Below are 14,269 nucleotides of genomic sequence, written 5' to 3'. Positions count from 1 at the left end.
ACCCAAAGTGTAAATAATTTTACACACCTACCTGTTTTTGCCAAGCATAAGAACACGCAAAGATCTCAGAGAAGAAAGGCCGCTTATTTCTTCTATCTGGTTATCATACAGGTCAATAAATATCAGACGCTGAAGGCTTGAAAGATTCTGTATTCTAGTTATAAAGTTATGTTGTAAATACAGCAGTCGGAGCGTCTCTTCACCTTCTATCACAGGAAAGGCTCTCAAGTTTTGCCTTCAAAAAAAAGGGAAAATATAGATTTATTTTTTTTGTTCTGCAAGATTTCATAGCAGAAGTAAAAAGACAAATACAGACAGTACTTAAGTTCAATTCGTATGCAAGTCGGAACTGGTATACTTTATAATTGTAACTTTTTGTCCCTGTGATAATTAATATAAAAAAAATGTTGTTGTCATGTGAACAAGGATTATAAATAAAACTTCATTACAGACAGGCTATTGGAGCCTGGAACTAAAGTAAAGCATCCAGAGAGCTTCACCAGAGGTCATAGTGGCCACAGAACTAGGGCTCGTCTGTAAGTTGGGACTGCCTGTACAGAGTTCACAGAATTGCGATTTTCATTTGTTTCACATACTATATCCTATACTAATCCTATACAGTAAACCTCTACTCATATAAGGAAGGACCTCAATATTACAAGTCCTTTATACAATTCCATAATATAACTCCATAGTCCAAGCTTTAAGCCTTGTTCATAAAAGGTGTATTGTGTATTTTCTGTACCAAAATTACAAAAAGAAAAGGAAATTATATTTAAAGGGGTATTCCGGGAATATGAACGTCTGACACAAAAACCCATGATGATATAAATAAATGAATACAACAATACTCAATGTCATTCGTCATAAAACTGAGCTTAAATAGTTTGATTTTATGATTTACAAAATGTATGCCCTCTCTAAAGTAGGTGGAGTTATCACTAAGATGGCCACCACTGGAGACTACAAGTTCCATCATCCTTTAGTTCTCAGTAACTCCTCCTACCTCTTTCTTGCTCTGTTACCATAGTAATGATGTTTAACTGCCATCACCACAACACTGTCCATTCTGGATGCACTGCAACCAACCAACTACAGCCAAACATAGTGGTGATCACATGACCTGCCCAGGCAGCTGCAGGACATGTGATGTGGACATGTGACATCTTCTGTCCTGTGTCTCCTCCACAGGGACAAAAATCAATAAAATGATTAACGGACCACACGGAGGAAATTAACGGACTGATTAAAGGGCCGGTAGCATTTTAATTCTCCATTACATTGTATGTCACCAGCATTTTCTGCTAAGGGGAGCAAAATTTTATCTAACAACTAATTACACATTATCTTATATTTTGAGTACCCATTTGTATATGAATTATGCTTATTCCTGGAATACCCCTTTAAATATTAGTTTGTATACCAATGAACTAAACTCAATGCTACCTCGAAATTTGAGGCTTTTTGGAGCCCCTGGTTAGACCACCCAGTGCTGGCTCTGTGGATATTGGTAGGGGTACATTTTTATCGCAGAGTGTGTTAATCTGTAGCTCTCTAATAGTGAATTGGCCTGGACTGTTACTTGTTATAGTGCATTGCTATGCCTATGATTGTTAACTACTGGGGTTATTTTGCTCTCTATAACCTTATTGGGTGGAACTGCTTTATTTGAGAATCTGGACCCAAAATACTATCCAATGGTTGATTGTCGTGCTGCTAACACAAGAAATGGACATTGGTGTTCATCTGGGGTGCGGGGGGGGGGGGGGGGGGGTAGATTTTGTCTGTGTATTTGTTGTTAAAATTTTAAAGTATTTGATTTAAAAAAGATCAGTGTGTAAAAAAGGTATTTTTGCAACCCCCAGTTGCTGCTGTGAAAGAAGACACGGCCATGCACACAATGGGGCAGACCCCCCACAATGGCAACCAATCACAGCTCCCCTTTAAAATATTCATGAGCGCTGGTAAAATGAAAGCTGAGTTGTGATTGGTTGCCATGGGCAACTAGAAATATTCTGACTTTCAGACAGCTTGATAAATCTGCCCCAATGTGTTTCAATTAGCCGCACTTTGATGCAGGGAACAGTGCACAAGCAATGGTCACCACAAGAGGACGTGGCTTCAGACCCAGCATTAACCCCTTAAGGACCAGGCCCTTTTTCGTTTTTGCGTTTTTATTTTTCACTCCCCACCTTCAAAAATCTATAACTTTTTTATTTTTCCATGTACAGAGCTGTGTCATGTCTTATTTTCTGCGTAACAAATAGCACTTCGTAGTAATGGTATTAAATATTCCATGCTGTGTACTGGGAAGCGGGAAAAAAATTCTAAATGCAGTGAAAATGATGAAAAAACACATTTGCGCCATTTCTTGTGGGCTTGGTTTGTACAGCTTTCACTGTGCACCCCAAATGACAGGTCTATTTCATTCATTGGGTCAATACGATCGCGGGGATACCAAATTTGTATAGGTTTTATAATGTTTTCATACATTTACAAAAATGAAAACCTCCTGTACAGAAAAAAATTCTTCATTTTACAGTGTTCTTGCGCTAATAACTTTTTCATACTTTAGTGTACAGAGCTGTGGGTGGTGTCATTTTTTGCGACTTCTGATGACGTTTTCAACGCTTTTATTTTTAGGACTGTGCGACCTTTAGATCACTTTTTATAGAATTTTTTCTATTTTTCAAAATGGCAAAAAAATGCAATTTGCGACTTCGGGCGCTATTTTCCGCTACGGCGTAAAACGCAGTGAAAAACGGTTATTATATTTTGATAGATCGGGCATTTTCGGATGCGGCGATACCTAATGTGTTTAGGATTTTTACTGTTTATTTATATCAGTTCTAGGGAAAGGGGGGTGATTTGAATTTTTATGTTTTTTTAATATAATTTTTTTTTTTTTACTTTTTTTTATTTATTTTTTTTACTATTTTTCAGACTCCCTAGGGTACTTTAACCCTAGGTTGTCTGATTGATCCTATCATATACTGCCATACTACAGTATGGCAGTATATGGGGATTTTGCATACTATCTATTACAATGTGCAGATCGCACATTGTAATAGATAGCCTCGATCATGACAGCCTCGGATCTTTATGTGATCCCAGGCTGTCATGGCAACGGATCGCCGCTCCCCGGTGACCTCACGGGGAGTGACGATCGGAGCCAAGATGGCGGCGCCCACGCGCCGCCGGCTCTTTAATGCCGCCGGCAGCTTTGCCAGCGGCAATCAAAGGGTTAACACCCGCGATCGGTGCAAGCACCGATCGCGGGTGTTAGCAACGGGCATTTGCTTCATCATGAAGCAAATGCCCGGTGAGTATAAAGAGGGCTCAGCCCGTGAGCCCTCTTCATACTTCCCCATGCGCAGCAAGACGTAAGGGTACGTCTTATTGCGCTATGGGGTTAAAGAGGACCTGTCACCCATAAATTTGGCACTAGGAGCTGCTTATTTATCCGGCATTTACATTGTACTCCGCCGCAGTGTTAGATAGCGTTACCGGAAACCTCCAATAATGCTATCACTCTAACAATGTTGCCTTTGTTTAAGCACTAGGAGCTGCTCACTTTAGTAAGCAACTCCTAGTGCAAATTTATGAGTGACAGGTCCTCTTTAAAGTAGCCAAAGCCCCAGCATTGTAAAAAATGTCTGTAGTGTAACCTTCCTACAAAAAGCTATCCTTTATCAGACGCTATTTCTCCCACATCTGGTCACCATTCTCCGTGCAGGATTAGTAGATGCGGTCATTGTTTGGCACTTGCCTTTCTAAATTAAGTTTGTCTGGACTGACTGATTTCTCCTCTTCAGTGCGATGTACAATGGGGCATCCAAGTTCTGATCTTGATAGAGTTTTCAAACCACGAAAATGATTTACTGAAGAAAAAGGAACAGCACAGCGTCAATACAAACAATAATCAAACATTATAAAACACTGACACATACCCTTCACGACTGCCATATAGCGGTACATGTCTTATTTGCACATGCCCTATGCAGATATCATGTGTATATATACAAATCATTGCAGTGCCACATTTTAAAATGTTATATTGCAGGAACCATGGGACCTACAAAGACATGTCTGAGTCCTATTAAAGAGGAGAATCTCCCCTTTAATATAATATCAGGATTGTTTTTCTAAGTGAAACAAAACCGGTGACATCCTCTGCTAAAGTAAAAGATCTCAATTGTAAATTTTACAGTGGATATATCAGATTGTGTTTATCAAGTTAAATTCTCCTGTGTCATGAAAAAAATACAAAGTAAAAATTGTCATGATATGTAAAGCAGTTCCAAAGATCTTTTGCATAACAGAACTGCAAAAATTGACCTGAACACCAATGATTCAGGAAGAGGTTAAAGGGATGCTACATTTCAGGGTGCGGTCACATGTGGTGTTTAAAACGCAATGCAACAGCTGTAGAAAGAGAATTGCCTAATTAAATTCCTGTTAACACGAGTGGGAACGGGGTCCCATTAATAAGAACAGGACCCCTGTTCTCTGGATTGCTGAGGACCTGTTCCCATAATGCGCGGGGGTCTCAGTATTTGGACCATCACTTATTAACTTGCTATACAACATCCTGTGGATAGGGGATAACTTGCTCACAGCACAACCCCTTTAAGAAAATAATTTCCTTTAGCATAGAAAACATATAAAATAGCATTAAAGACAAATTTGCCTAGCTTCAAATGATCATTTACTGTACACCCATCCCGATGTTCCTTTATAATTGGCTAATATTGGCAATGAAACATTTTTTGTAAACCAAGCACACTGACATACTGGTGTGTGCCCCCTCTGGCATTATCTGCTCTTCTTTTAGGTTCTTATACCCTGGTTTAAAAAAAAAAAAAAAGGCTTTGAAAAGAATGCAAATGAGCCCGAGGGGCTCCAGCCTCCATAGCTGTTAATTGCCTCTGGAGCCCCTGAGGTTCATTTGCATAATTGGTAAAGCCTCATTTTGTAAAAATGAGGGCATAGGAAGCTAAAAGAAGCGCATTTCCTGCCAGAGGGGGCCACACCAGTACATCAGTGGGCTTGGTTTACAATCCTTTATCCTGGTGGTAGATGTCCTTTAAAAACATGCAGTAATAGTTCATAACCTTTGCTGCAGGTTTACTCAGGTTCCCTCTGACTAATATTTGTTTAAAGAAACCATTCAGTGTGACAAATGAGTAATACGCCTCAGAAGGAGGCAAATATTGTACCCAGCACTGTATATGCACACTTTCTATACGAATGAAAGACTAAAGAACTATCCAGGCTCCTTTCATGAACAAAAACAGAAATATGCTTTTCTGTGTGTTTTTTCTTTTTTATAGATAACCTTACATCATGTTTTAAAAGATTTCAAAGAATTTGTAAAATATAAATGTTCCTTTTCTAGGACCAAGCCGTATATGTGACGTTGGTACTGATATCACAGATGACGCATATGTGTGAATTGATTTATTTCAGTTATTAATATTCATCGGCTCCTACAGCTGGATGTGTACAGCTCCGTAGCTAGGACATTCTCCAGAAGCTTCTGTGCATCTCAGTGAGGGAAGGCAGTCTAACAGGCATGTAAAAATGCTGCAGGCAAAGTATGAAATTCAGCATGTCTATGGCAAGAATATAATATATAGTCGTTTCACTGCTATCTGACCTCTAACATTGCAATGCTTGCTCAGAACATATTTAATTAGGGTTTTCCGGCTAATTTCTCGCTCTCCAACTTCAAAAATCCATAACTTTTTCATTTTTACGTGTACAGACCTGTGTGAGGGCTTATTTTGTGCGTAACAAATTTTACTTTCCCGTAATGTTATTTATTTTAACATGCCGTGTACTGCGAAGCTGAAAAAAAATTCCAAATGTGGAAAAATTGAAAAAAAACCGCACGTGCGTCACGTTCTTGTGGGCTCAGTTTTTACGACTTTCACTCTTCGCTCCAAATAACACGCCTACTTTATTCTTTGGTTCGGTGCGATCGCGGTGATACCAAATTTATATAGGTTTTATTGTGTTTTAATACATTTTCAAAAATTAAACGAATGTGTACAAAAAAGAAAAAAAATTTTTGCCATCTTCTGACGCTAATAACTTTTTCATACTTTGGCGCACAGAAATGTGTGAGGGGTCATTTTTTGCGAAATGAGGCGACGTTTTCATTGCTACCATTTTGAGGTCTGTGCGACATTTTGATCATTTTTTATTTCATTTTTTATGTTATGTAAAAAGGTGTAAAAGTCGCATTTCGGACATTTGGGCGCCATTTCCCGCCTCGGAGGTCACCGCCGGCCGTAACCGTTTTTATATTTTGATAGATCGGGCATTTTGGGACGCGGCGATACCTAATATGTCTGTGATTTTTACTGTTTGTTATGTTTTATATCCGTTCTAGGGAAAGGGGGGTGATTTGAACTTTTAATATTTTATTAATTTTTTTTATTTTTTTAACTTTTTTTTTTCTTTTTTTTTTCACTATTTTTTAGACCATCTAGGGTACAATAACCCTAGATGATCAGATCGCTCCTACCATATACTGCAATACTACAGTATTGCAATATATGGCGTTTTTGCAGGTCTTACATTACAATGAGCCACTGGCTCATTGTAACGAACCTGCATAAACCATGTAGCCTCGTGTCAAGAGAAGACCCGAGGCTACCATGGTAACCGATCGCCGCCCCCCGATGACGTTCGGGGGCGTGGCGATCGAAAAAAAGATGGCGGCGCCCGCGCGCCGCCGTCTTTTAAACGCCGCCCGCGACTTTGCGGGCGGCGTTTAGAGGGTTAATAGCCGCGATCGGTGCAAGCACCGACCGCGGTTATTAGCGGTGGGGGTTTTGTGCAAAATGCAAAAACCCCCACCTCTGTATGAAGAGGACTCAGCCCGTGAGCCCTCTTCATACTTCCCTTATACCTCTGCGCCGTAGAGCTACGGCGCAGAGCGTTAAGGGGTTAAATGGATGTTTTCGTTTCAGAGGATAAATAATATTGTTTGTATAATGAAAAGTTATACAGTTTTCCAATATACTGTCTGTATTAATTCCTTTCAGTTTTCTAGATCTCTGCTTGTTGTTATTCTATAGGAAGCTTCACTGTGCATAAAAAGCAGTCCTTGGTCATGTGATGTCACACAGGCGCACAGCTCGTTATATCACGCAGCTCTGATTACTCTCTCTGATACTAAGGAGCTGTGCACCTGTGTGACATTACATGACCAGGGACCGGTTTTTAAACAATATAGCCTCCAATAAAATATCAGCAAGCAGAGAGTGAGGGTGCAGTCACACGTTGCAGTTAAAACTGCATCGCAATTAGTTTTGGGTTGGTTTTAGGTGATTTTAACAAGTGAAAGACATCAAATCAACAGGTGAATGAAATTTGTGGAACAGTTTTCTCCTTCAAAATCAAATTCACCCATTCAGTTCATGTCTTTCACCTGTGAAATTGACAAAACTGCACCTAAAACCACCTCAAAACTAATTGCGATGCAGTTTTAACTGCAACGTGTGAACGCACCCTCAGGAATTGATACATAAAGTACCTTATATACTCGAGTATAAGCCTAGTTTTTCAGCACAAAATTTGTGCTCAAAAACCCTAACTCGGCTTATACTCGAGTCAACTAAAAAAATAAAGACAAAACTCACCTTTCTGACGTGACCCGTAGGTCCTCTTCTGTCTGAGACAGTCTGAGACAGAAGAGGACCTATGGGGGACGTCGGAAAGATGATTACAGTGTTATTTTTCTACTACAGGGGTTGGGCAGGCTGTATGCTACAGGGGCTGGCAGACTATATACTGGGAGGCTGTAACCAATGCATTTCCCACCCTCGACTTATACTCGAGTCAATAGGTTTTCCCAGTTTTTTGTGTTGAAATTAGGGGTCTCGGCTTATACTCGGATCGGCTTATACTCGAGTATATACGGTATATTGGAAGTATAACGTTTCATTATACATATAATAAATAATATTTGCTGAATCAGCCCTTAAACAGAAAAAGACATTTCTAATTGAATAAATGGATCTGTATACATTTTTACTTTTTATTTTCACACTGCAATATTGTAGTAATAACATAGAAGAAGAAGTATAAAACATGGCCTTATGCATTTCCTAAACCTAATTCTATGGAATAAATGGTTCAAATGGTAGAAACCAATATTAGTCAAAAAAGAAAGAGATGACAAATCTGAAACTCAACACTATATTCAATTACTGTAGTCTTTTATTTTTTGCAGCAGTTCAAACTTGAGGGACAGGTTAACAGAAGAAAATATGTTCCTAAAGGGATTCTACCGCCTTCTAAATTTGCTTCATGAAAATACACTATTATGAAGGACACTTTATCTGTCCTTTTAGAGAAAATTTTATTTTTATCTTTATGTAGAAGCACTTCTCAGTGCACCAGGGGAGGGGTCATGACAGCTGGAGTGAGGGCAGCACGATGGCTTAGTGGTTAGCACAACAGCCTTGCAGCGCTGGAGTACGGGGTTCAAGTCCCAGGTCAACATCTGCAAAGAGCTTGTATGCTCTCTCTGTGTTTGCATGGGTTTCCTCCTGTTTCCCCCCACACTCCAAAACATAGTGGTATATTGATTAGATTGAGAGCCCCATTGGGGACAGAGACTGATTTGGCAGGTTCTGTGCAGCGCTGCGTAATCTGTGTGCGCTATATAAATAAAGTTATTATTATTACGGGGATTTGTATGTCCTTTTGTTATTTTTTTTTATGCAAGGAATGTCCGTCATCATGTAAAAGGAAGCATGGGATGGTGCCAGGCGGTACATGGATCTTCAGCTTATGCATGAAGATAATTTGCATAAAGATGAAGTTCTAATTATCTCTAAAACAAGAAACTGCTGAAAAACAGTCAAATATATCTGGAAAGTGTAAAAAGTGCCCTATACACTTGAGGATGAATTAGTGACAACTATGATGGGTTTCCCTTCCACTTTATAAAACTCTACATGAGGAGAATGGGATCACAATTCCCCATAAGAACAGTTTCTATTGTAGAATGTCTACCGTTTCTCTGGAAGAACCAGGTCTATGTGACTTATATGCTTCACTTACCTTTAGATTGATGCACATCCTCATTGTTGTTATTTGGGCTGGGACAATGGGGAACAGATCTGGATCTGCTTTTTTTGGATATATTGCCTGGTAGCTCTCCAAATGCTCCCAGTGACGCAGTGTCCCTGCCATATCTTGTGGCAGAGCTAAACACCTCCGTGGTATTAGAAGTCAAAGGAATATAAGGCTGCTTATTCCGACTGAGGGGACTAGAATGCCTTCCATCTAGTATGAAAAGAGCAGTATACAAGTCGTCAGAAATGAACAACAATGACAGGTCATTCAGATAACGTTATATATAAAACATAAAGAGTAATGTTTAAGGAGATTTCCTCACGGCTCAGGTGTCTTTCAGGTAGTACAGGAAGAGGCGCATCTATGCTCTCCGCCCACACATTATGAAGTGGCGGTGTCGCCGCATGTGCCCGCACATCATTACTGGGGGAGAGCCGCATGTGCCCGCACATCATTACTGGGGGAGAGCCGCATGTGCCCGCACATCATTACTGGGGGAGAGCCGCATGTGCCCGCACATCATTACTGGGGGAGAGCCGCATGTGCCCGCACATCATTACTGGGGGAGAGCCGCATGTGCCCGCACATCATTACTGGGGGAGAGCCGCATGTGCCCGCACATCATTACTGGGGGAGAGCCGCATGTGCCCGCACATCATTACTGGGGGAGAGCCGCATGTGCCCGCACATCATTACTGGGGGAGAGCCGCATGTGCCCGCACATCATTACTGGGGGAGAGCCGCATGTGCCCGCACATCATTACTGGGGGAGAGCCGCATGTGCCCGCACATCATTACTGGGGGAGAGCCGCATGTGCCCGCACATCATTACTGGGGGAGAGCCGCATGTGCCCGCACATCATTACTGGGGGAGAGCCGCATGTGCCCGCACATCATTACTGGGGGAGAGCCGCATGTGCCCGCACATCATTACTGGGGGAGAGCCGCATGTGCCCGCACATCATTACTGGGGGAGAGCCGCATGTGCCCGCACATCATTACTGGGGGAGAGCCGCATGTGCCCGCACATCATTACTGGGGGAGAGCCGCATGTGCCCGCACATCATTACTGGGGGAGAGCCGCATGTGCCCGCACATCATTACTGGGGGAGAGCCGCATGTGCCCGCACATCATTACTGGGGGAGAGCCGCATGTGCCCGCACATCATTACTGGGGGAGAGCCGCATGTGCCCGCACATCATTACTGGGGGAGAGCCGCATGTGCCCGCACATCATTACTAGGGGAGAGCTGCATGTGTCCCACATCATTACTGGGGGAGAGCTGCATGTGTCCCACATCATTATTGGGGGAGAGCTGCATGTGTCCCACATCATTACTGGGGGAGAGCTGCATAGGCCATATCATTACTGGGGGAGAGCTGCATAGGCCATATCATTACTGAGGATGGCTATATTTGTTATCCATCCTTCAAAAATAAACTTTTACATTTATGCTAATAAGCCTCAGGGACTTTGGTGGGAGTTTCAAGAGCCCCTCAGTGCTGCAGTTACAATCAGCAGAACATGTCTCCCCCTCTCCCTTCTCCCTCTGCCTGTGTAATCTAGCAGCAGCAGGAAGTGGAAGGGAGACCTGCTCTGCTCATTGTAACATCAGTTAAAATACATCACTGAGGATCTCTGGAAACACCTACCAGAGCCCCTCAGGCTCATAAGTGTAATTTTAAAAGTTGATTTTAGAAGGAAGGAGGTATTTGATAAAATATATAAGAAGATCGTCACAGTCATGGTGCCTGGTTCTATGATTAAGTGACACTGGTTTATCATATTTTGAAGGTAGATTTTCTTTAACCAAACTACAGTATGCCTATAGATATTTTGTGATTCCTTCTGCTAATGAGTAGAAGTATTGATTTTTTTTGTCATGGTGTTTCTTTGCATCCAGTGACTTTTTATGACTCTTCGAAAAGCAACAACCAGTTTTACACCTCTTTTTTGTGCAGAAAGCCAAATATATTCCTAATATTGCCTTGATAAAAACTGCAGCTGTAGTTCAATCATTTGCAGCGTTACAAACATTTTGGCCTGGCCTCGGGTCACACGCAATTTGAGTTTCTGGAACATGTTTATACACACATATACTGTATTCATTAGGATCTGCGTACCTTGCCTTCCAGTTATGTTCTTCTCAAGGTCATATTGTGACAGTCTGTTGTTGAGAGGAGCAGTGTCCTTACTTAACCTGAAGTCAAACTGCAACACACAGAAGGGTTGAGATTAGAACCACATGTAGCCACTAGCAGGGGGAACACTAAATATGAACATATTGGATTACTGCTTCTCTAGTGCTCCGAAATAAGCTGGTCACACGTATAGGATATGACAAGAAGTTACAAGAAGTTGCATCTATGACACTTACACATAATACATGTACACTGAATGGGAAACGGATGAGGTGATTGGTGCTGGAACCATATATGAAGGACAATGGCAACCACGGCTACTTATTGCTATGGATATGTACATTAGCTTTTCAGAGATAAATTTGCAACCCTGGGGGTAGATTCAGTTCGAAGAAAATGTAAATTTAATTAGTTTAGCAAAAAGTCTCCTAGTACTTAAAACGGGTTTACCACAATACAAGTTAGGCCCTATCCACAGGACCCCTCGTTGCTCCCCTAGATGAGCGGAGAAGACGGCCATGCATATCCGTTCTGCTCCACTCATCTCTATGGAGCTGACAGAGATTGTTGGTAATCTTCTAATGAACAGGGCAGCCCTGAAATGATTGTCCTTCTGCTCTGCTCATCTCGGGGAGCGACGAGGGGTCCAACTGGGGTACATTGGATCACACTGGAGCCCTCGTTCTAGTGATCTGTGGGGGTCCCATCACCAAGACCCCCATTGATCAGCAAGTTAGGCCCTATCCTGTGGATTGTCCACTTGCAGGCTGGCTGAATGAACGAATGAAACTCATCTGACAACTGGACAATAGTTGTCACTCCTTTTGCAGTGGAAAGTCAGGAATCTGAATATCCGTAGATTATAATGTGTTTTATGAACTTCCGATCATTAAAGGTTCTCAAATTTTAATCCCCTGGTGATGTTTACACAAAATATAGATAACATTGTTTCTGATTGGTTAAAGTAAATGAATACTGCTGCTGTATATAGAAAGAACAAGGAGGAATAAAGATTAGAGCATTACTTTGTTGCATGATTTACCTGTTTATTTTTATCAGTTACAGGCGCAGCTTGTAAGACCAAATGGAGGCCACAGTTATTGACCTGCAGAAGGGAAATATATTTCTATTATCTACGATTACAAGATAGCAGTACTCTGCATAATTCTTATATACATTCATTATAAAGAAATTGGGCAGGGCAGCAGCTGGGGCTTATCATTAACACTACAGGCTCTTTTAGGCTGGGGCAACACAAGATGGATGTACTGCTCAATTTCCATCATTGTGAGTTACTGCTGTAAAAAAAAATCTTGGAATAAGGCTATGTTCAACTCTTATTTTTGAAAGCTTCCGGTGTATATGCTAAATGTGTCCTCGGATATACTGTATATACATTGTCAGGGGCGTAACTACAGCGGTAGTAGCCATCACAGCTGCTATGGGGCCCGCAGTGTCCATTGCACAGCATAATATGTATCAGCATCTCAGATAATAAATGTCGAGGGAGACAAATGTTAAATCTGTACGGACCTGACTATATGTCCTGCTGCAGAGGAGAAGAGGCTGCACATGTACTACGCTTTATGTTCCAGCAGATGTGTGCTGTGAGCCGCAAGCCAGCTGGAGAAGGAGGGGGTGATTGCTTCTCACCCTTCCCCTCTCCATAGGGAAACTGATGGGCCACTCCATAATCCGGACAGGAAAAACAACCTGCTCTATTTCGTGCAGTGCGGCCGCCCGGCTCAGATACGGTGTGGTCAGACAAATGTGCCCATATGCAATGCACATCTATGGCAGCTGTGAGCTAGCTGCCGCTTTTGTGGATAGCTCCCGGCTTCCATCATACGGACATGTGCATGAGGCCTGAGTGCATTCTGCTATCACAGACACATATCATACGTTCCGATATAGAATACAGAACTGTTCAATCACATCTGATGGATATTATACTCCATCATACAATGGGGCAGTGATCTGGCATCAGATCTGTTCCACCATACATGTTCTTACATGACAGACTAAACCACCCATAGTGACTGTGCCACATTTCCACATCACATTGTGACATGCAGTATAAAGTAGAATGCAATGGAAGATACAAGAAAGCGGCTCCCTGCATGGATGATCTTGTGTCACAGACCTCAGTAATGTCCGATTCCTCCTGTGTATGGAGCACACCAGGCGGCAGTGTATATAACATGCTATATACTACTAGAATATAGATCACATAATGGATCTACATCTATTTCCAACCTTATCTACTAGGATAGATTGTAAGCTCTTGTGAGCAGGGCCTTGTTACATCTAACCATACTCTCTAACATTTCCTCCACAATGAAGGATATGTTAGAATATCTCTAAGCATACTCTGCAATGGCTTCTCTATGTCTATATATGTCCCAGGTACAGCGCTGCGGAATATGATGGCGCTATAGAAAGAGCCGGTGATGAGAGAATAGGCCATAGATAAGACACAGGCAGCAGCCACTGATCCCCACATACACATGGAGCAGACACACAGCCGTGTACTCACACTGGACACCAGCCGCCCTCGGTATTTGCCGGGCAGCATGATTACTCCCGCTAGTACATAGCTGCTGGGAAACAATGACTCCCCCTGACTGATGGATGACAGTGGTATGACCCCTCACAAACAATACGAAGATGGTCTCTTCCACATCGCTGTCAGGTGCCGCCCGCCTCCAGTCCCCCTACACGCTCAACGCCAATGACTCCGCCGCTTGTCGGTCTCCATGGTGATCGTGTGTTGCTACAGGCGATGTGCGCATGCGCCTCACTTTATCCGCGCCTGCGCGTTGGAAGCGTGTGCTGTGCAGTGAGGTTATGTAGGTGCACGCTGTATATTAGTAGAGTGGGGAGTGGGGAGTGGGGGCTGTTCTTTCCTTATATACAGGGATTGTTTACATTGTACAACTTCTCTGGAATTATCACAGCAATAGTTTGAAAACCACCTGAGATCTGGAAGCTTCTGACTTGTGTGTGATACATCGCCATGGGTTATAGAAGC

General features: G+C 42.2%; 1 protein-coding gene across 1 annotated transcript in view; it reads right to left on the bottom strand.

Annotated features, from left to right (window-relative positions):
- The window catches only part of LRRC49 (leucine rich repeat containing 49), a 73,253-nt gene extending 59,220 nt beyond the window's left edge, over positions 1-14,033 (bottom strand). Inside the window, exons 1-6 of the mRNA XM_072148080.1 lie at positions 13,775-14,033; positions 12,281-12,343; positions 11,221-11,308; positions 9,082-9,306; positions 3,770-3,881; positions 32-235 (exon numbers count right to left, since the gene is read on the bottom strand). Coding sequence (XP_072004181.1) covers positions 32-235; positions 3,770-3,881; positions 9,082-9,306; positions 11,221-11,308; positions 12,281-12,343; positions 13,775-13,813 — 731 coding nt within the window. The 5' untranslated portion in view covers positions 13,814-14,033. The remainder of the gene's footprint in view (positions 1-31; positions 236-3,769; positions 3,882-9,081; positions 9,307-11,220; positions 11,309-12,280; positions 12,344-13,774) is intronic.
- Positions 14,034-14,269: the final 236 nt, after the last annotated feature.

This window comes from Engystomops pustulosus, chromosome 4 (genome assembly GCF_040894005.1).
Source record: "Engystomops pustulosus chromosome 4, aEngPut4.maternal, whole genome shotgun sequence".
Lineage (NCBI taxonomy): Eukaryota > Metazoa > Chordata > Amphibia > Anura > Leptodactylidae > Engystomops > Engystomops pustulosus.
Note: the sequence above shows the minus strand (reverse complement) of the source record. Positions and strands in the feature narration are given on the sequence as shown.